At 36.5% G+C, this 20,293-nt stretch overlaps 3 protein-coding genes across 11 annotated transcripts in view; 2 read left to right on the plus strand and 1 right to left on the minus strand.

The window, feature by feature from the left end:
* Positions 1–6,013, plus strand: part of tp53bp1 (tumor protein p53 binding protein, 1) — a 32,334-nt gene extending 26,321 nt beyond the window's left edge. For all 9 annotated transcript variants that reach the window (XM_081359887.1, XM_081359885.1, XM_081359880.1 and 6 more), the window contains 6 exons: positions 164–346; positions 909–1,097; positions 2,873–2,967; positions 3,050–3,246; positions 4,189–4,325; positions 5,736–6,013. In XM_081359887.1, coding sequence (XP_081216013.1) covers positions 164–346; positions 909–1,097; positions 2,873–2,967; positions 3,050–3,246; positions 4,189–4,325; positions 5,736–5,917 — 983 coding nt within the window. In that variant the 3' untranslated portion in view covers positions 5,918–6,013. The remainder of the gene's footprint in view (positions 1–163; positions 347–908; positions 1,098–2,872; positions 2,968–3,049; positions 3,247–4,188; positions 4,326–5,735) is intronic.
* A 1-nt stretch (position 6,014) lies between these two features.
* tubgcp4 (tubulin gamma complex component 4) lies at positions 6,015–15,386 on the minus strand. The gene is made up of 18 exons (XM_081359888.1): positions 15,189–15,386; positions 14,727–14,855; positions 14,513–14,635; positions 14,375–14,428; positions 13,817–13,873; positions 13,638–13,717; positions 13,340–13,541; positions 11,327–11,492; positions 11,116–11,240; positions 9,062–9,112; positions 8,876–8,981; positions 8,673–8,780; positions 8,439–8,583; positions 8,176–8,353; positions 7,127–7,261; positions 6,928–7,044; positions 6,366–6,505; positions 6,015–6,288 (listed from the first exon to the last, which is right to left on the minus strand). Exons 1-18 carry the CDS (start codon positions 15,264–15,266, stop codon positions 6,276–6,278), a joined length of 2,007 nt encoding a protein of 668 aa, XP_081216014.1. The 5' UTR covers positions 15,267–15,386; the 3' UTR covers positions 6,015–6,275.
* cdkn2aip (CDKN2A interacting protein) lies at positions 15,374–20,293 on the plus strand. The gene is made up of 4 exons (XM_081359889.1): positions 15,374–15,503; positions 16,019–16,265; positions 17,204–17,325; positions 19,087–20,293. Exons 2-4 carry the CDS (start codon positions 16,021–16,023, stop codon positions 19,635–19,637), a joined length of 918 nt encoding a protein of 305 aa, XP_081216015.1. The 5' UTR covers positions 15,374–15,503; positions 16,019–16,020; the 3' UTR covers positions 19,638–20,293.

Consider the following 20,293-nt stretch of genomic DNA (forward strand, 5'->3'; position numbering starts at 1 on the left):
TTACTAATGAACCTTACTGTAAAGTGTTACCATATAATGAAATTCTTGCAATTTACTAACTCATCCATAGCCAAACTTTGACAAATCTCTTTGTAGCACACTCTGAAACAGCACTAGTTTTGTTACATTTGGTACATTGGTTACAGTGTCATTTTGTCCTCAGATAACCTGGTAGAAGGAAAGCGGAGACGCAGAATGAACTCAAGTGGAGCAGGGACACCTACCCGCAGCTCCAGCAACAGCCCGAGAAACCCAGGGCCTTCTGGGAAACGAAAGCTCATCAGTGGCACAGAGGACGAAAGGACTCCTGCGAAGAGAGGACGCAGGGGGGGAGGGGCCAGAGTGGGTACGATGCCCCTTGCAGACAGACTTTATTAATTCAACAATATGGAGCAAAGCATTTGCTTCATTTTAGCAGAATGTTTTATTATGTGCCTGATTTTATCGCCTAATTTGGTCTTTTTCTGTTACGGTTTTAGCAACATTTTATTCATTTTAATGTCTATGAAATTATGTTTTACATAATCTGTAAATGTATTTTTAAATGAACTCAAACATATGAAAATGAAAAACCAAATGAGTGCCTTTTTCCTCAGTGTTGTCGTTCTTGAATGTAACCGTCTGGTTTTACAATATAAAACGTCTGATAAACCACATGAAGATGTGATCAAATACTGCTTTTGATGTTTAATGGAGTGCAGATCTCCAGCTCTAAACAGCAACTGGTATGTGGCATAAGATGTATTTTTACTTTTGTGTTGGTGAGCACTCAACAGGGTAGATGGGAGTGGTGTTTGTTTTTAATTCCTCACAGTTCATTATCTCCTATGGGCTCTCTTTGTTAAACACCCAGTCTCGACAGTCAGGTTCAAAGTAGTGTTTTCATTGTTTCTGTTTTACTTCAACAGGGCAGCGTCTTGCTGCTTGTAACACATCTGGGAGTGGCGTAGACCTGCCCCCTGACCCCAATGACCTGGTGGCGACACATGGACCTCTGCCTGAAAACTCCTCTCTCTTCATGGGATTTGTCTTCATGCTGACAGCATCCTCTGAAAGCGACAGAGACTCCGATCACCAGACCAGAGATGAGGATGAAGGTGAGGGGTTAGAACAAACAAGCGTTCATTGTTTATAAGGCTCTGTTATTTTGCTGGTAATATAAAATGAAGCATCATACAGCATGAAGTAGTATCTGCGTTTACATGAACCCTATTAATCCGATTGTAATCGGACTAGTAGCACAGTCGGAATAACCACGTCAGTCGGAATGAATTGGCCAAATTTCATTCGGATTGTTGGTTTAAACCTTTTCTAATCTGTTCGATAGGACATGTAGACACTTGATCGGATTGGAAACCGAAACTGGAAAGTACTGCGCATGTACAATGACGTAGAAATGCCGTTATGACGTTGTGGTTAAATATAGTGTCATAAATGACTATCATGTCAGTCTACAATTCTCCTTGAAGCGTCAAGTGCTGCAGAAGAATGTCGTCCCAGCATTCCTTGCTTCGGACTCTCATCTGTAAGATGCCTTGATTGGGCCACGGGAAGGGGCATTTGTTATAAAATATTAATTCTGCTTTTTAAAACAGAAAAGGATGATGTGACAGCGGCGTGAAACTCTGTATTCGTGCAGTGTCAAACATGTCAAAAGATTCAGTTCCATTTTGAATCCAAACACGCACATCAACCTGATCATGTTATTTAGCGTTCATGTAAACACTATTGTTCGGATTCATCAGTGAAATCATTCTGAACAAAACGTGTTTATGTAAACGTAGCTAATTTGCTAATAATTTTAAGGCATTGCTGTTTATTATGTATTATGGAACGTGGGGAAAAACGGATTGGTTATTTTTAACTAGAATTTGCAGTACGATTATACACTACCATTCTAAAGCTTGGGGTCAAAAAAGATTTTCTTTTTTGGAAAGACATTTATACTTTGATTCAGCGAGGATAAATTGATCAAAAGTGTAAATACATTCAGAATGTTACAAAAGTTGAACTTTCTATTCATCAAAGAATCCTGAAAAAAACAGATATCACGGTTTCCACAAACATATTAAGCAGCGTAACAAATGTTTCTTGAGCACCAAATCAGCATATTAGAATGATTTCTGGAGGATAATATGACACGACTGGAGAAAACATTCAAATGGTAGTGTGTGTGTAAAGTGTTTTATTCACGATAAAACACAGCTATGACCGCTTTACCCAACGGTTCTGTGTATCACTATACAACACTCTTAGCAATGTAAACATGTTTGTTCTCATTGATATTGTTCATTGAAGCTTACTGTATTTTGTAGAGTAGAATATTGTGAGAGAGAGATTGAGCGAGCGAGTGTCTTGCCTGCATTTAGATACAGCATTTTCGTTCAGGTCAGTCCTTTGTTCTTAATAAAAAATCAGTTTGAATGTCCACTGCGATATCTTGTCCGTTTAACAGTTAATGGGTTTTCCTCTGCCCTGACTGACAGCACTTGTCTTGATCCTCTGTGTTCACTGCAAGTTTCAGTCTTTTCACTATAAAAGTCTTCTCTACTGACTGACTCACTCATAAAGACAGTCTTTGCTGCCATCTAATGACATAATAATGTAACTTCTGTTGCCGTTCACGTTTTTTTTTCCAGCAGAAGAAAGGCTTTTAGTGATTTTACTTCATGAAAGTTGCATTGATACATATTTTATGGCTTTAATATTTGTATTGTGTGGTAATCGTTTTATAAAAGCTTATGTACTCGAGGCTAGTGCTGTTTCATGAATAAATCACAGCTTCGCGTTGTGCTTACATGTATACTGTATATCTAGTCCAGAACCTTTTGTTTTGTATTGGACTGTGATGATGTAGTTTGTCTCTTGCTAGACTGTGTGCTGAGAGCCGCATATAACAAGCTCTATACAGTGAGACAGCTGGAGGCGGGAGGAGGAATGATCCTGCTTGATTTTAATGAAGAACAGGTGAGCTCATATATTTCAAACAGCTCCTCTCTCTCATACAAGAGCTGCATGTTTTATGTTCGTGTGTTTTCTGCATCGTCAGTGTAAAGCAGCCTATCAGAGCTTGCTGATTGCCGACCAGCACTGTCGGACCAGGAAGTACCTGCTGTGTGTGGCAGGTGGAGTTCCCTGTGTGTCTCAGATGTGGGTGAAGGACTGCTGCCAGGAGAAAAAGCTGCTCAACTACAGGAACTACCTACTTCCTGCTGGTGTGGGGCCAGAGGGATGCATTGTGGAGTGGTAAGAGCTTGTCTTGTTTGGATGAGACAGTCTTTATATAGCACAATTAAAACAACACATGAGCTTTTCATAACTATGCGATACTGACAGCAATAAATCACATAAACTGTTAGTCATTGGTTAAAAGCCATGATTTTAAACTCATAAACTGTAGTAGCGGCTCTGATATAGCTACTATTCCAAAGTTTGGGAGCTATAGCAAATGCACAATCTCCTCTTTGTTTTAATCTAGATTAATTCTAGCCTTTAACTAGTGTATTTCAGCGTTCTTTGATACTCAGTCAGGAGATCCAGAGATAAGATGGCGTGAGACCATTCAAGGACTTGTGTACCAGTAAGAGAATAATGCCAAGACACCTGAGAGAGTAACTGATTGTAGAAAGAGAAATTTCTTAAAACTGAACCAAGTCAGTACTGAATTTCACACATTCCTTCTTAATGTTTTTTGAACTGCTCATGCATTTACTGTCACCATTAAATAATATAAATAAGATAATTCCTACACAGCTGTAGACAACACTGCCCTTTGTGTATGACTAAACTGTCATGTCCTAAATGATAGGAAAAATTGACTGGAAATCTAATCGAATTCAGACTGAAAAGCTTTAAAAATCTTTTAAACTCACTTATAGGGATTATTGGACTTGTTTATTTCTCTATTGATCTGAATATATAATTGTATAATTGTTTTATCCATTGTTCTTTTATATGTATGTATATGTGTTGTGATATTTTGCTTTGAGTTTGAGAAAGGCACATTCGTTTTTATCACTTATGGACTTGATTTGGATTGGCTTTGTAAAATCCAGATTCCTTTTTATTTTTTTATCAGACTACAAACAATTTTTGTTGTTGTTGAATACATTACATTTTTTGCTGGCTGCCTTAGGTGCTTGAATTTTCTTTTGTGATCAAGTGTTTTCTTGTGTTCCCTGTCCTCAGGCATCCTCGTGGGAACCCTTTTAAAGCACTGAAGGTGATGCTGATATCTGAAGATCGTGTGGATCTGTGGACCTCTTTGCTTTCCATGGGTGGTGCAGCAAAAGTTCATCACCATAAAGAAAATCAAGACATTTCTGGTGGGTAACGGTACCTTTAGCTCATTAGCAAACTGTAGATGCAGCTTTAAAGGTACGCTATGTAACTTTTGGCACTCTAGTGGTTAATAAACAAAACTGCATGTGTCTTGTGGAAGAACATTGTAGCTGGAGTTACTTTTCTGTTCTTGTACATGACGAGTCACGCAGGTACTGGGCTACTCCTCGGCATTTGTCGTCCCGCCAGGTCTAAAATAGTCCCAATAGAAACTTAATATAGGCGTATCATAGTGATTCAGGACAAGGTTATTTTCGTTAACGAAAACTGAAACTAAGACTAAATCTATTGGTTAAAAAACAATAAACTAAAACTAAACAAAACTAACAACAGTTACTGAAAAACTAAATAAATAATCGTTTTTGTTAGCAATAAGCTCTCATCCTGTATCGGAAAAGCACGTTTTTCCATTGGACTGCGCTACTTTATTTTAAATGTTTGAGCGTTGCGCTCGAGTCTCGCCTACGTCTTTTTTCCGTTTTTCTCAGCTGAACCAGCCCTTCGCAGAAATGGCCAAATAAGTATTTCCATCATGTCTAGACCTTATGCAAATACAGCTGTACCCTTAATTCCATGTAAGATAACCATCTTATGTGAAACTTAACAAGATACCACACTGAGCAGAAAACAGAGAAAAACAAATAGCATGTCTAGCCCACAAGTAATATTTGTCAGAGTAGAAGTAAACTAAATGTCTGGTCTGAATAGAACACATGAATATGACTATAACTATGAGTAAATGATTTTAAAAGATGCAATAGACAAAAAAACATAAATGGATCAATACAAGAATAATGTTTGAAAGGATTAATCATAGAAATAACCATAAAAGAATAATCATGGAAAGTGGAAGTGTTCTGTTAACTCTGCTAAACTATAGTTACTAAAACTGAAACTAAACATAAAAACTAAAATAGAAATGTGTTCACAAAATAAAAACTAAACTAAAACTAACAAACCATTAATGAAACTAACTAAAACTTAACTTAAATATAGCCTATAGGAAATTTGAAAATATTAAAATAAATACCAATTTGCAAACCTATAATAACCTTGATTCAGGATAAGACAAAAACATGGTTTGAAAGATGGATTCATGATATAATCGCTCATTATATTCTTCCTCATCCTTTAACCTAGAGTCCGCTCTTCCGATCATGGCATGCTATTTTGCATTAGCGCACTGTTTGGGTGTAATTTGCTGAACAGTGCGCTCGACCGTGCAAAATGGCATGCCATGACCCAAAGAGCGGACTCTGCACTTCTGATGTACTCGCTCATTAAATTTTGAACAAAAGCTACATAGTGTACCTTTTAAGTATGCGCAAAAAACTGGTGGCAAAGTGATTAGAAAAGCATATGGAATAACGTGATGTCAATTTTGTGATTAACAGACATTACAAACATGAAGTTAGACCTGGCAGTGACAGCATCTGCACGTGCCTCTGAGGAGCTGAAACGTGTGGCGCCGGACATGCCTGTCGTCTCTCTGGAGTGGCTGATTCAGAGCTTGATCTGTGGAAAGTGCCTCAGCTATGACAGCAATTCTGAATTCTGTCACAACCCGTCTACGTAAACCACCGTCGTCTCGCGTGTCTTTTAAATGTCCTCTGTTTTAGTGCATGCATTTTACTGTACATAGTTTTTATGAAATAAAGAAATCGTGATTGTTTCACTTGTCGGTTTTATTTCATAACAGAGATTACAAAGCACATGGTATTTACAGATTTTAAGTGTTCATGTCAAGGAATAGTTTTACTTTTTGTAAAATGGCATAGGGGTAGTTGAGAGTACGGTAAAAGCAGGACACAAGCAGTGACATTGACAAGAGCCCTATCATATATTAATTTAATGCACAAATCAACTATTGTATTGGGCATGTTTTAAGATGCACCATTGTGTGAGGTTTGCCTCTGAGATCTTCAAGCTCCACTTTACAGGCCAAAACTGCAGGACAATGAACAACACGTTAAATTTTTGCATGAATCAGCTGACTAAAGCACTGCATCATCACTCATGCCTACCTTCCCAGCGTGCCTCCTGCCTGTGTGTAGTATTTGTTGTAGTCTAGTCGTAACAGCAGCTGCGCCAAGTCAGAGTTTATCTGGTGGTTCCGAACGCTGGAAAGAATCTTGAAGAGCAGGAACGACTGACGACTAAATCCCTGGGAAGTAAAAGTACAGCAATATCTATCAAAGCCCATTTCTGCCACATTAAAAACATGTTGGTAAATCATAATTTCATGACAAAGTCTTGATTTGGAAGATTTTGAAATGATTACAGATGGAAGAATTTATGGAAGCCCATTTCTACCACAAGAAGAAAACTAGTAAATCATAATTATTTTTTATTTCATTTAATTCTGACTATTTCACTTATCTCAATTTCAACTCATAATTGACTTCAACTCAATTTCAACTGGTCATAATTCTGACTGTCAAATTCAGATCTTTATCTCAATTTAGATTTATGATTTACCAAAACATGATTTTTTCCCCCTTATGTGGCAGAAATTGACTTTCATAAATACGCATAAAATCTTGCATTAGGAATAATTTCAAAATCAATTCACACAAGCAAAGCTACCTTCACAAGAATATCCAGCTGGGCTGTTCCTCTTTCATCCAGAGGCCCAAGATTCTGACTGACCAGGGAACAAAAGTTGTGACACAGGTCCAGAATTTCATTCAAACAGTGAAACACCTGGGAGAGAAATAAAGTGAATATTTAACCAGAAGTAGAACACAGAATCTGGGATACACATAGATTTGTTCTGGACACTCACAGGCTTGAGCAATATGAAAGACTGTGCGAGAAGATTGCTGAGGAAATGGTCATGGGCCAATCGAATGCTCTCGAAGTCTCGTGTGGAGTTGATCTGTTGTAAGAGCTGCGAAAACTGAGACTCCAGAACGTCCACCTGAAGAACAATGCAAAATAATTCTATTAAAATATATTCATTGTTCTTCAGCTTGGTCTCAGTTTGCATACTAAACAACAAACAGTATGCGTAGAGAGCATTAGTATGTTAAAAATATTATTTAGTGTCCAGATGGTACACTGTCTCTGGTGAATCTGTGTGCATGTAAACAAAATCTTAAAATATGTCAGTCCCATTGTTTTGTTTGTTTTTGTCTCAAGATGCACACCAGTAATGTTTTTTTTTTAGTCACATTTATAAAATCTACTTCAATTTCCTAATTGAATGAAGCCCTAATCCTGGTTTAATCTAAACCCTGTCTGTGAAACCGGGCCATGGAAGTTTTTAAATGGATAAACCAAATATATTTTGTAATTGTTTTCATTATTTTATCTATCATCATGTTAATAGGGGATATTCATTATAAAGATGCAATGTTGACATCTTAATAGGTCCCGATAGTGGTACTGACCTATTAGTATGCATGTACACTTGGGGGAATCAGTAAAAAAAACGAATACTTCAGCAAAGAAACATCAAATTGATCAAACTGACAGTAAAAGACCTTCATAATGTTACAAAAGATTTCTATTTCAAATAAATGCTGTTCTTTTATAAGCAGCACACCTGTTTTCATCATTGATAATAATAAGAAATGTTTCTTGAGCATCAAATCATCATATTAGAATGATTTCTGAAGGATCATGTGAGGATCACTGAGTAATGATGCTGAAAATTCTGCCTTGCCATCACAGGAATAAAATGATATAATAATATTTTTGTATATAAATTAAATGCAGCTTCAGTCAACAGACTTATTTCAAAAACATATATTTTTTTTCTATTGACCTTTAAACAGTAGCGCAAGTTTTTTCACATCATCAGCAAAATAGCCAAAGAGATCAAGTTGTAACCTGAAGGTAATACTGAAGGTTGTCCACTAGGAAGGCCATATGGTTGCGGAGTCTCCATTTAACTGCATCCGTCTGGTTTGATTTAAGATGTTTGCGCTGCATCTGCAGGGCCCAGCAGTGCTGCAGCTCGGACTGGACACGACGCACACTCAGCAGGTAACGAAACACTACATTATACCTGAAATGAAGCAAGGGTTAACCGCCGTGGTGTTCATACAGTTGCTTAATGGAATTTAAATGGCCAATATAAAACAACGGCTTACTTCTCCAACACAGCAGGAGTGAAAAGAATATGCAGGGGCCATTGAACCTTGTAAGCCAATCCCAGCGCAGCCCAGCCAGTGGGCGGAGCCTCACGAGGAGAACTCTCCTGTGGAGGAGTGGTGCCCTCTCGACTCCCAGAAGCCTCTGCGAGCGTAATTATACAATTATGTAAAGTATTTAATATGCAGACAAAGGGTTGGTTAGGGCTAAAAATGCTAGTCGTTAGGCAATACCTTTGCTTTCTTTCCCTTGGTAGTCTATAGTGAGATGCAGGAGAGGCAAAAGATTGTCATCGTCTAACAGCACTTTATGAGCTGCTTGCTGAAATGCCACATTGACATCTGAAACAAAAATAGCAAAATCAGAGGAATAATGAAGAGGATGGAAGATTTTGAAGAGGGTGATTTCATGCGTTATAAGAAAAATGAATCAATACCGTGTTCAGTAACAGCAGATGGTGGGGTTTTCAGCATATGCTGAGCAAGGTCAATGAAGACTTGGTACAGTTCACCTCGCCCCAACAAGTAAAAGTCCTTTATGATCTAAAACAGCAACAACTCATTCATTGTGAAAGCAAAAGTGCGCCAGCAAAAGCGTACCATCAACAAATCGCTCCGTTTACCTTAAGCTGCCCCAAAAGATCAGATTCCTCTACCATCAAAGTCCATAAGTGCTACAAGAAAAGACAAACACAATTTCATCTGGACACCAACTGATATTTTGTAGAGCTATTAGTGCGGGTGCATTTTTCACCTTGAAGAAAAGTTACATTTTGACGTTTCAAAATGTAACTGTTACATTGTACAAGTTTCCGTGAATTTTCCAGGCCTGAAATCACAATGTTAAAATTTCCTGATATTTCCACGTTTTCCATGACTGGAGGAGCTCTGCTATTGATCTAATCATCTTTTAGATTCTCTTTACTAATACAATACACTATATTTTCAAAATTTAAATTTCAAACCATTTTGGTAACACTTTATAATTAGGTTCCATTTGTTAACATTAGTTAACTATTAGTTAATAGGAACAATAAAAATAATTCTTAAAGCATTTATTAACATTTTTAATGTTAATTTCAACATTTAATAATACATTGTTAAATTCGAAAGTTTTGATTTTGATTTGAATTAAGTTTCATGTTAGCTCAGATCCATTATAAATATTAACTAACATTAACAAAGATTAAGAAATACTGTAACAGATGTATTGCTCAGTGTTAGTTCATTCATTAATCCATTTGTTAACTAATGGGACCTTATGGTAGTGTTACCTAATTTTTTTTCACATTACTGAAACACTTTTTCAGCTGCATTGGTTCCGGAAGTATTTTTTCCATTCATTTCTCCCATAGGGATTTAAAAAAAGTCTTTGTTAAAGAGTTATACGTCGTGAATCAAGCCAATCAGTTATGAGGTGAATCATAACATTAAAAACTTTGATTTGAAAATAATGATTCTTATGAAAATAATGTCAAAATTGCTTAAAATGGGCTTCATTCATCTTGTGAAATATGACCCAGAGATGTTATAGACATGTTTCTAGGGCTGGACCCCAATATTCGAATATTTGTTCGGTGGGTTGGTATTTGATTTGAAAATTTGACATTCGAATATTCGGGTTTTTTTTGTTTTTTTTTGCACACCTGGCATCCCCCTCGAAACGGTTCTCATTCGCGCTTGAATGTTTAACACTATAAAATCTGGTGAAATACAATACTCTTTTTTACAATTATCTTATATAGCCCATTTTTAATAGGATGGACAATTGAAGGAAACCAACCTCGTACTTAATAAATATATTTGCTTCTTCTTGGCCTACTAAAGTGTTCCTGCAACGGGAGTGTTCTCTGGCTAGAGCGCAGAACAGCGGAGTTTGTATGGACAGAAGTGCATGCCTGAGCTTGTATTTAAGCTGCGTTGCTTTGACATTGTGGAAAATAGAATAATAGAAACAAAATGTATTAGCCTTTTTACCCGTGATTATCAATCTAAATTAATCTCGTTTTTAATTTAACTTAATTTAGTTTTTCTTTATTTAGATTTCTTTTTTCTTTATTTAAATTTAGTTTTTTCTTTATTTTAATTTTGTTTTTCTTTATTTAAATTGTGTTTTCTCTTTATTTAAATCTACCCTTTACTGTGTCAGTAATTTGTTAGTCAGAAAAATATTAGACTACCTTAAAAGTATTGCTTAAGTTAACAGACCTGTGTGTGTGTGTGTGTGTGTGTGTGTGTGTGTGTGTGTGTGTGTGTTTATATCACTAGTGCAGTGTCCGTTGTCGGAGCATATAAGCCCTGCCAATGTGAGGCGCGCCGTTTCCCGCTCGCATTGTTCTGTAGTTTACTAAAGTTTATTAATTCTGAATGTGTTGCGTCTGGCATGTCCATCTATATTGCACCAAATGCGATACATTTGAGATGCAAATCACTGCACTCCCTTTTGAAGTCGATTGGATGAACTCGAAATAATCAAAATGCAAACAGACAGACAGACAGAGATTCCTGTCTTTATTAGAAAGAAGAATGTGTTCTGCACCCTCTCTCTGAAGCTTCGAATATTCGATGTTCATTACTACCGAAGCTTCGAAGCTCAAAAAATGGTATTCGGACCAGCCCTACATGTTTCACATTTTGGGATTCAGCCTTTAAAAACCAATTTAGTTCCTGGACCAACCTCAGCAACTGTGCTCCGAATGCCATCCACAAGATTCTCAAAGTCCACCAGACTAAAGAGAGGCTGCTGTTTGAGTCTGTGGAGCTCAGCCGCAAACATGTCCTCCTGATGCTTCAGAATAGACCCTGAGCAACCACATGAGGGCAGCGTTACGAAACAAAACCACCACGAACACACCTGAACAACAGATGCAAAACGCTCATTCACTCACCAGCTCGGGATGGACTCTGGTTGTGGTTTTCAAACATTTGCACTGACTCTCCAACAAAGAGGATTTTTTCAGCTACTCGAACAGGGATGTATGAGGGAAGCATCTCCACACGCAAGGAGAACTGCTGCAGAGAAGGTGCGAGCATGTTCTCTTCCTCGATCAGTCTCTACAGCGGGACAGTAATGAACAGAAAATGTAGAAATTGTTATAATAAATCACAGCCAGTAAAAAAAAATGCTAAAAGTCTATTCATGCACAAGCCGACAGAGTTTGGCTGGTTAGTAACTACACCATTCCGCTGTCAATCTTTTTCTATTGATGGCTGTTTAAAGGCAGCTGTGTATTTTGATTATGTTTTTAAAAAAACAACAACAACAACAACAACATAAAAATACTAAATATTTCATCACATTATAGTAGATGTTTTGCCAGGGAGCATCTATTTTATAAGTGTGAAGTGGATACATTTTAAAATGCTTTGCAAAAATCAGCGTTTGTAACAAACCTTAAAGAACTGTTAATGTTTTACATCCAGAAAAAGCTTATAATGTTAATTAATGCTGTTTTATTATTATTTATATTTATTGAATAATTTACTTTTTTTAATGAAAAAAATATGTAAAAACAAATTTGGTAATACTTTACAATAAGGTTCCATTGGTTAACGTTGGTTAATGCATAAACTAACAATGAGTAATACATTTGTTAGTGTTACTCTGTATGTGTTTGTTTAGGTCCATCCTTGCGCATCTGCGTCTCATTGTCTGCGCTTCTTGATTGAGTATAAAAGGACGCTGAAGCGGAGCATGGTAGGGAAGAGGAAATATTCACTGGCAAACAAGCTTTTATTTGCATTGTGAATTAATTTTGTTTCTTGTTTCTCCATTATGATACGTGTTCATTTTGTTTTCCTAATAAATATTTAACCATCGCATTTTGGTTTCATGTGTCCTTTTATTGTTGCTTACCCCTTCTTTTGATGAATTTAAAGAAATAAAAATATGAACAGATACAGCTTTTGATTTTAATTATGTAGTAGTAAATGTTGTTAGTTAACTAATGTTAACAGATGGAACCTTATTGTAAAGTGTAACCAAAATTTTAAATGAAAATTGATCATATTAATTTAATATAAAATATTAAATAGAAATATATATTTTTACATAAATACATTGCTAAGATAAAAATTCATCATTATAGATGTTTTGCTGGGGGCTGTTTGGAGGGTTTTTTTGGGAAAAAATATTTGTGTAAAGAAAACTTTTATATGACAATATATTAAATTGATTAAAATGTATAAAATAATAAATACAAATATTCTTAAAAAAAAAAAAAAAAACGAGGCATTGCTAAGAAAAATGTGATCATTGTTTGTGGTGCAGCCATTGAAAATATTCTCAGGACTAGTAAAAAAAAAAAAAACGTAACTATTGGGCCAGTAGAAAAAAATCTGCATCCTTCCATGCGTTCATTTATATGGACGTTTGCGTTTAGAGCCTGAGAATTCAGACACATGACCCAGCCTGAATCACTCAATCTCAGGAAGTGCTGTTCAGTTATTTAGGCCGCATTTACACTGCAGGTCTTGATTGCCCAATATCCGATTTTTTTTAAGACTAGCTTACATCTTCTTTTAAAAGTGACCCATATTCAATATTTGCATTTACACTGTAAACTTGGCGAAAAAAGGTCAGCAAAATACGGGTTGAGCTTTCGTCCTTCATTGCGTCATTAAACAAGGTCATGTGATCGAGGTCGGTGTCCACCTGTTGAAGTCATTCACCACTGTGGCATCATGTATGACTCGCACTGACAGGGGAATATCCAATCTGTCCGCTTACACGGCAGACGCAAATGCATGTTCTGATTCACATCAGATTTATTTCCACATATGAATGAGAAAATCCATGTGCTTTTTTCCTGCTTACACATTCGTGGGTCATATCCAATCTGTAAAAAATCGGAATTGGGTCACTTGAACCATGTAGAGTAAATGCATCCTCAGTCGCTCACCAAATCCTGCAGCTCACGGAGCTGTTTTCCACTCAGCCCTCCGATACCCAGGTCCTCCTCCTCTTCCTCCTGTGCAGCTGTGGCTCCGCCAGCACTGGGACCCTGCTTGACAAAGAACTCCTCACTCTGATCCAGCAGCAACCCGTGCAGCATCCACGCAGCCAGCTGCTTATACATCACGCCATGGCACACTGCAAGAATCCTGCGAAACAGACACTACCATTAGAGCAGTAAAAATAGAATTATGTGTCTTACGTTCAAGCATTAGGGGTTTTTAGAAGGGTTTTTGAGAGCTCACTTCTCTAAGGCCGTCCTGACAGGAGGCAGTCCTCCGCAGCTGTGCTTGTACACAGACTCTAGGATCTGGCAGCCATGAATCTGTTGAAACAAGAAGAAAGTTTCAGAAGGTTATTATTTCCAACCATGCACTCTTCTAATCATTTACCGCAATCAGGTGGCACTCATCTAGTTACCAACCTTCTGAGACTTGATGGTCTCCACAACAACCATCACAGATGGGAAGAGAAGCTGAAACTGAACAACAGAATAAACTGCAAGTTAGACATATACTCAACGTCCGTATTAAAAATATGGGACTTAGTTGGATTTATGTAATGAATTAAACCACTGCATGCACTACCGTTCAAAAGTTTGGGGTCAGGTAGATTTTTAAAAATCTTTTATGCTCACAAAAGCTACTTTTATTAAATCAAAAATACAAAAAATCTAATGAAATGTTATCACTTTGTTGGCAAAGCTTAATTTTCAGCAGCCGTTACTTATTGATGATAATTTTTTCCCAGAATTTTTTTATTATAAATAACAGCATTTATTTGAAACAGATTTATTTGTTGTAACTTTATAACCTAAACGTCTTTACCGTCATTTAATGCATCCTTGCTGAATAAAAGTATTAATTTCCTTAAATACAACTATAGAAAAAAATCTTACTGACCCCAAACTTGTGAACGGTAGTGTAAGATAATTCCACATATTTCAGTGGATCAGGTGTAAAAAGTCAAGTTTTCTCTTTACCTGTTCCAGCATGTAGTTTACATGAGAAATAGAGAGGTGTGGATCACCAAGAAACTGTAAGAAAAAAATTAAATTGTTTAATATTATATGCAAATATGGACCTAAAAGCACTTCAAATGTAAACTCCAAATGTACAACCTCTTTTTCAAGGTCCAGTAAAGCCTGTCGATAGGGCTGCAGCATAGAGTTCAGCCCAGTGCAGAACGCACGCAGATAAATGCCATGAAGCCCAGACTGACTCGGCTGGCTGGAGTAGTGCTCCTGTGAGACATGGAGAAGAAACCACACTTCTGCCTCAATCTGATCATGTCCTTGACGCACAATCAATGCATGAAGAATATGATCTGATTACCTGTTGGTGGACGTGACCCGTGTGTTGCTCTATGAATTCTGTGAAGCGCACATAGTCAGTGCCCATTTTACAGAGCCGATTGAGGACACTGGTTTCACTGGGGTGGAGGAATGGAAGGTCCTGGGACACCTGTGATTAACAACACTTGATGCAACTTATTTTATACTGGCATACCAACAAAGTACAGCTTTTTTGACATGGTATTTTTGAAATGAAATTACCATGTCTGGGGCATGCATGCACCATTGTAATACCTTTTTATGGAGTATCTTACCGTGGTATTCTAGATATTCAACGTAAATAATGCATTGCAACATTAAGGGATATTTTTTTTATAAATGTATTTATAAATGTGAAACAAAAACTACTGACATGTTTCCGTACAGCCATGATGCAAATTATTCATTCTGTAATAGAGACATATTATTAAATGCATCACTGACAGAATACTGTATAAAATACCTGTAATCCATTCCGTTTATTCCAAGTGAATATGGTCCCAGGATATCCACTGAGAGCCAGAAGCAACTCATGGATCATTTTACCGACACTGTTATTCAAATAGCGTATTCAAATAAAACAAACGATAATAAAAAATACAGGTAATACGTTCTCATCATTATTTTGCAGTGCACCGCCAAAACCCCGTCGCACGTTGATGACGCAAATCTCGAGCGCGACAGGGGAAGTGCTCAGACAGCTGCACAATCACATTTAACATTATATTTTTACTACATACAGCTGATGAGGACTTGTCTGCGGATAATATAGTTAGAGGTAAAGCTTGTTTATGTTCTCTTAACGATCTGTTGCATTTTTATTGTGTGTTTTGCCGTTTCATTATTTTACATACTGATTGGCCCTTGCGACTGCTTGGACTCTTATGAAATAAAATTGAAGTTGAGATAGGAGTCATTAAATCCATACAGGATGAGCAAAGTGGTCATTTAAATGCATTACTAAAATGCTTCAGTAATTGTATCGTGATAACCTGCTAAAAAATAATCTGTGCGATCTTGTATGAAAACAAGCCTTAAACTACAGTGAATTTAACACTGAGCACTCTTACCTAATGAATAGCCTATACATACTGATGTTTATGTATGAGCTGTTCTGTCTGTCAGCAGATTTAGTATCTTGCCAACCACTGATGAACTGTTTGTTTGTTTGTCTGTCTCTGGGAAACATGCCTAGAATTCCAGCCCTCCTCATGGCCTTTGAACCTGCTGTGTGGGACACTTGCTTTTTATGGACTTCTCAAAGTAACTTTTGATTGTTTTACATGTTTTCAGTGATGGCGGCGGGGACTGGAGCAGATATCGTCTCTGAGTTCCTCGGTCAGAATCCACACCTGGTGAACTGGGTGGAATCTTTAAGAGGATATTGTGAGACAAATAAACAATGGCATGCAAGGAGAGAGTTTGTCCTGCGCAATATGGAGGCTTTTCCTACTATCCAACCTGGGACCCCAAGTCCTACTTTAGACAGACTGCTGTCTCTGTCTATGGTTTGGGCCAACCACGTGTTTTTGGGCTGTCGGTAATTGTCATTTTATCATGGACTTTGTTCATTTGTTGTTGATTTCATGAACATAAAAAGCATTTCGTATAACATCAGTTCTAAACGGGTCAGTGACATTTATCTCATTTTGCCAGATCTATTCATTTACACTGAAATATGCTACCCGAAAGTTTGGGTTTATTTATTTATTCATTTATTTAAATTAATATTTTAATTTAGCAAAGATGTAAATGAAAAATGTTCAAAAATTAGTGTAAACACCTTTATAATGGTATGAGAGATCTAATAAATTGTCTTCTTTTGAAATTTATATTCATTAAAGAATCCTGAAAAACATTTTTTCAAGCTTTTTCACACAAATATTAAGCAGCACAACTGTTTTCAACATGGATAATAATAAGAAAGAAGTAATAGCTACTGCATTGAAATGGCTACAATTCTACTTTGCCATCATAGGAATACATTACATTTTTGAATATGATAACTATATTATTTTAAATTGTAAATATTTTTTATTTTACTGTATTTTTGAGCCTTGTTTTTTCGACCCTAGACTTTTAACGGTAGTGTACAATACATACATAAAATGGCTTTGAATAAATCTCTTCTGTGCTAAGCATATTTTACATTTTCTATATTAAAATTAATTTTCATGTTATTTGGGGAGACATAAAGTAGAAAATGTGAATGTGATAGAACTGTTCTGATATTATAATGAAGGTTAAAAGAATGAAATTCTTGAAAGGAAAACATAGTCTGGTGTAATTGTTATTATTATCTAAATTAAATTATCATTGGGGCATTTTTGTTACTAGTAATATTAATATTTAAAAAACACCTACCAAATGAAAGTCACATCACACTTCTAATACATTTCTAATATTGTCAGATGTGTTTTAAACTTGAACTTTTCCTTTTTTATTGAGAACACTCTTATGTCATTGACTTTAATGCAGATATCCACAGCCTGTAATGGACAAAATAAATGAGATGGCCGAAGGAATCACTGTGATTGATGCTCCTGAGCGAAAGACTAGAGATGAAATCATGGGAAAAACTAAAAGACCTGCAGTTTCAGGTAAATGGACTATCTTTAATGTGTGTCATTGAAATAATACATTACTTAATACTATCAGTTACAAATTATGGCCCCACTTTATATTAGGAGTCTAAAACTACTGTACTGTACTAACATTTAAATTAATCATTTGATACAATGCACTTATTATTATATTCATATAAAAAAAAAACCTGCATGTATTTACAGCTGTAATTAATTTCTGTAATTACATTTACATGTATGCCTACACTGTTGACCCTTTTCTTACACTTAACCCAACCTTAATCTTGCCCGCACCACCAAACCTGTCCCGTATCCCACCTCAACAGCAGCAAAAGGTGTTTTGCATGCACAATAAATACATTGTACCCATTTTTTTAATGTAAGGATAGTAGTTAATGACACCTAATATAGTGTGACCCAAATTATAAATACCTTGGCATAGTGCTAGACCGTGAGCTTATATGGGACGAGTTACATTAGTATGAAGACAATTGCCTTCCTTTAATGTCCACAACTGAATGTTTTATGGATTTTATGAAAAGTGTCATGAAATTCTGTGTTGTTTGTTGGTATGGTTATGCTACCGAAGTACAGAAGAAGTCAAGGAAAGTTGTAGTAATGGCAAGTAACTTGTTAGGGAATTCATCACATAGTATAGATGGTATTTATAAAAAGGGATTGTTAAACAAGGCAAACAATATTGTGAGTGATAAGAGACATCCTCTGGCATTTTTAGTGTTTTTTTTTATTAAAACAATTTTTGTATGCCAATTTGTGATGCCTGTGAACACCCACTTTCCCTACGGGGACAAATAAAAACTAATGTACACTACTGTTCAAAGTCTCTTATGCTCACCAAGACTTCATATACAGTAAAAACAGTAATATTGTGAAATATTATTACAATTTAAAATAGCAGTTTTCTATTGTAATGTATTTTAAAATGTAATTTATTCCTTGATGGCAAAGCTGAATTTTCTTTACTCATTACTCCAGTCTTCAGTGTCACATGATCCTTCAGAAATCATTCTAAAATGCTGATTTGCTGCTCAAGAAACATTTCTTATTATATCAGTGTTGAAAACCGTTGTGCTGATTTTTATCTGGATTTTTTTGATGAATAGAAAGTTAAAAAGATATTTTGTAAGATTATAAATGTCTTTGTTGGCACTTTTGATCAGTTTCATGTGTCCTTTCTGATTAAAATTGTTAGGTAATATAATACGTACTGTATACAGTAATGAAGTATTTATCATAATTTGCAAACTAATAGTTTATAGTAAATTAATAGTTGATAAACTGTAGTTTCATTACATTATCCTATTTGATGTATTTTAACAACATGATCTAATGAGTATTTGTATGCATTTCATATTGACAGCATTGTTATTTACATTTTTTTAAGTAGTTATGTTTAGCTTTGGGGATAGGCTTAATGTATTTGTAAACATTTGAATGAAAGCTGAATATGAATCCAATAAAGGTTATTTCAAAGCACTTAATTAATGACATTTTCTGATTTCATGTGACCTAATCTAAATGGGTAATAAGTTGCATTATCTAACTCTTTATGAGCTAATTAAACAATAACATGTTGTTAATTACAGTGACAATGAATGAAAAACTATTAATGTATTAACCAGAGCTTATAAACTATTAATTAAAATACTTTGCAAACCTTTGTTACTGTAAAGTGTTACCAAATATTACTTTCTTTTTTACCGACCACAAACGTTTGAACAGTAGCTGAGCTTCCCCCCCCCCTGTATTTTGCAGAACTGGATGCTGATTACCAGGGTAAGAGGGCTAAACCTAATGATCCAGATGTTAAAGCTCATGCGAAGAGTACTCTGAAATCAGGCCCTCCACCGGGGGCTCCCGCAGAACACCAGCCCTTTTATAATCGACTCTACAAGGCCGTTGCTTGGAAGCTCGTGTCCGCTGGTGGCTTTGGTCCCAACCTGGAACACTACGAAATCTTGCGCAGTTGTGTGGAGTCATGCAAGGCCAGTCTCAGCTGTGTGTTTGTACCTCTCAAAGACATTCCTGACCTGCCTATGGGACGTACCCAAAAAGAAGGGCAGGTGTGTGAACTGCGCTGCTGCACCGTCTACATGGGCACGGGCTACGGGCGTGATGAGTGTGCCGCCAAGGCAATGGCCTCCAAGGAAGCGCTCAAAGTATTTCAAGGGCAAAAAGTGACAGTGAAGGTTTGCCGCCGCAGGTTCCAAGGACGAGACGTTGACGATTTGGTTCTGCTGGATGAACAGTCCAGGAGCCATGTTTTCCCTCCAGCTCTCAGCTATCCCTTTCAGGAAGACCAGTAGAGCTCCAGCCTGCTATAGATATAAAGATTCAGTTGAGGCAGCCGTGGAGACGTCCCAAAGATTTTCATTTGGACAGTTTTATCGGAATGGCACTATGGAGAAGGACCGAGTTATTTAGTTGTGTGTAAAAGGATCTTAAAAAACAAGTGCCGGTCAGTTTTGTGGCTTGTAAAAGGCTTGCTCTGGTGATTTAGAGTCTTGTTTATGGTTTGTGATTGTGAAGTTGAGATGGTTTAGATCTTCATTTCTGCAGTTGTAGTTCTATCTGACCTATGAAAAACGTCGGCGGTTTAAAAAGCGGCTATTTTAATTAGTATAAATGTCAATGACTTTTGTTTTATTTATTTCTGAAGCATTACGTCGAGAATATACAGTCTGCAGTTGACAGCAATTGGATTTGTACAAATATAGTTAATAAAACAATAACAATAAAATATAAAAAATACAGTAAAAAAATGTTTCTTGTTAGCTTGATGCTTAGATTTTGTGACACTGATTTTTTTTTTATATTTTCCCCTCGCTTCACATATATTGGGCAATTTTTATTTATGAAACGTTTCTACCACTGTGACAGAGAATGATAATGTTGTTGCTGTTGTTGTGGACCTTGGACAGATTTTCTGAATGTCAAATAAAAACCGCCACCTGTGTCATGA

This window comes from Scardinius erythrophthalmus, assembly GCF_964197995.2.
Source record: "Scardinius erythrophthalmus genome assembly, chromosome: 2".
NCBI classification, from domain to species: Eukaryota; Metazoa; Chordata; class Actinopteri; order Cypriniformes; family Leuciscidae; genus Scardinius; species Scardinius erythrophthalmus.

What these genes read in the sequence shown, in the direction of transcription:
- tubgcp4 (XM_081359888.1), bottom strand. Translation starts at nt 15,266, where the DNA reads ATGATCCATGAGTTGCTTCTGGCTCTCAGTGGATATCCTGGGACCATA. An exon ending in CGGGTCACGTCCACCAACAG is followed by an intron (nt 14,636 to 14,726) that starts GTAATCAGATCA and finishes CATGTCTCACAG; the next exon opens with GAGCACTACTCCAGCCAGCC. An exon ending in TTCGGAGCACAGTTGCTGAG is followed by an intron (nt 9,113 to 11,115) that starts GTTGGTCCAGGA and finishes CTTTTCTTGTAG; the next exon opens with CACTTATGGACTTTGATGGT.
- cdkn2aip (XM_081359889.1), top strand. Translation starts at nt 16,021, where the DNA reads ATGGCGGCGGGGACTGGAGCAGATATCGTCTCTGAGTTCCTCGGTCAG. An exon ending in CACGTGTTTTTGGGCTGTCG is followed by an intron (nt 16,266 to 17,203) that starts GTAATTGTCATT and finishes ACTTTAATGCAG; the next exon opens with ATATCCACAGCCTGTAATGG. An exon ending in TAAAAGACCTGCAGTTTCAG is followed by an intron (nt 17,326 to 19,086) that starts GTAAATGGACTA and finishes TGTATTTTGCAG; the next exon opens with AACTGGATGCTGATTACCAG.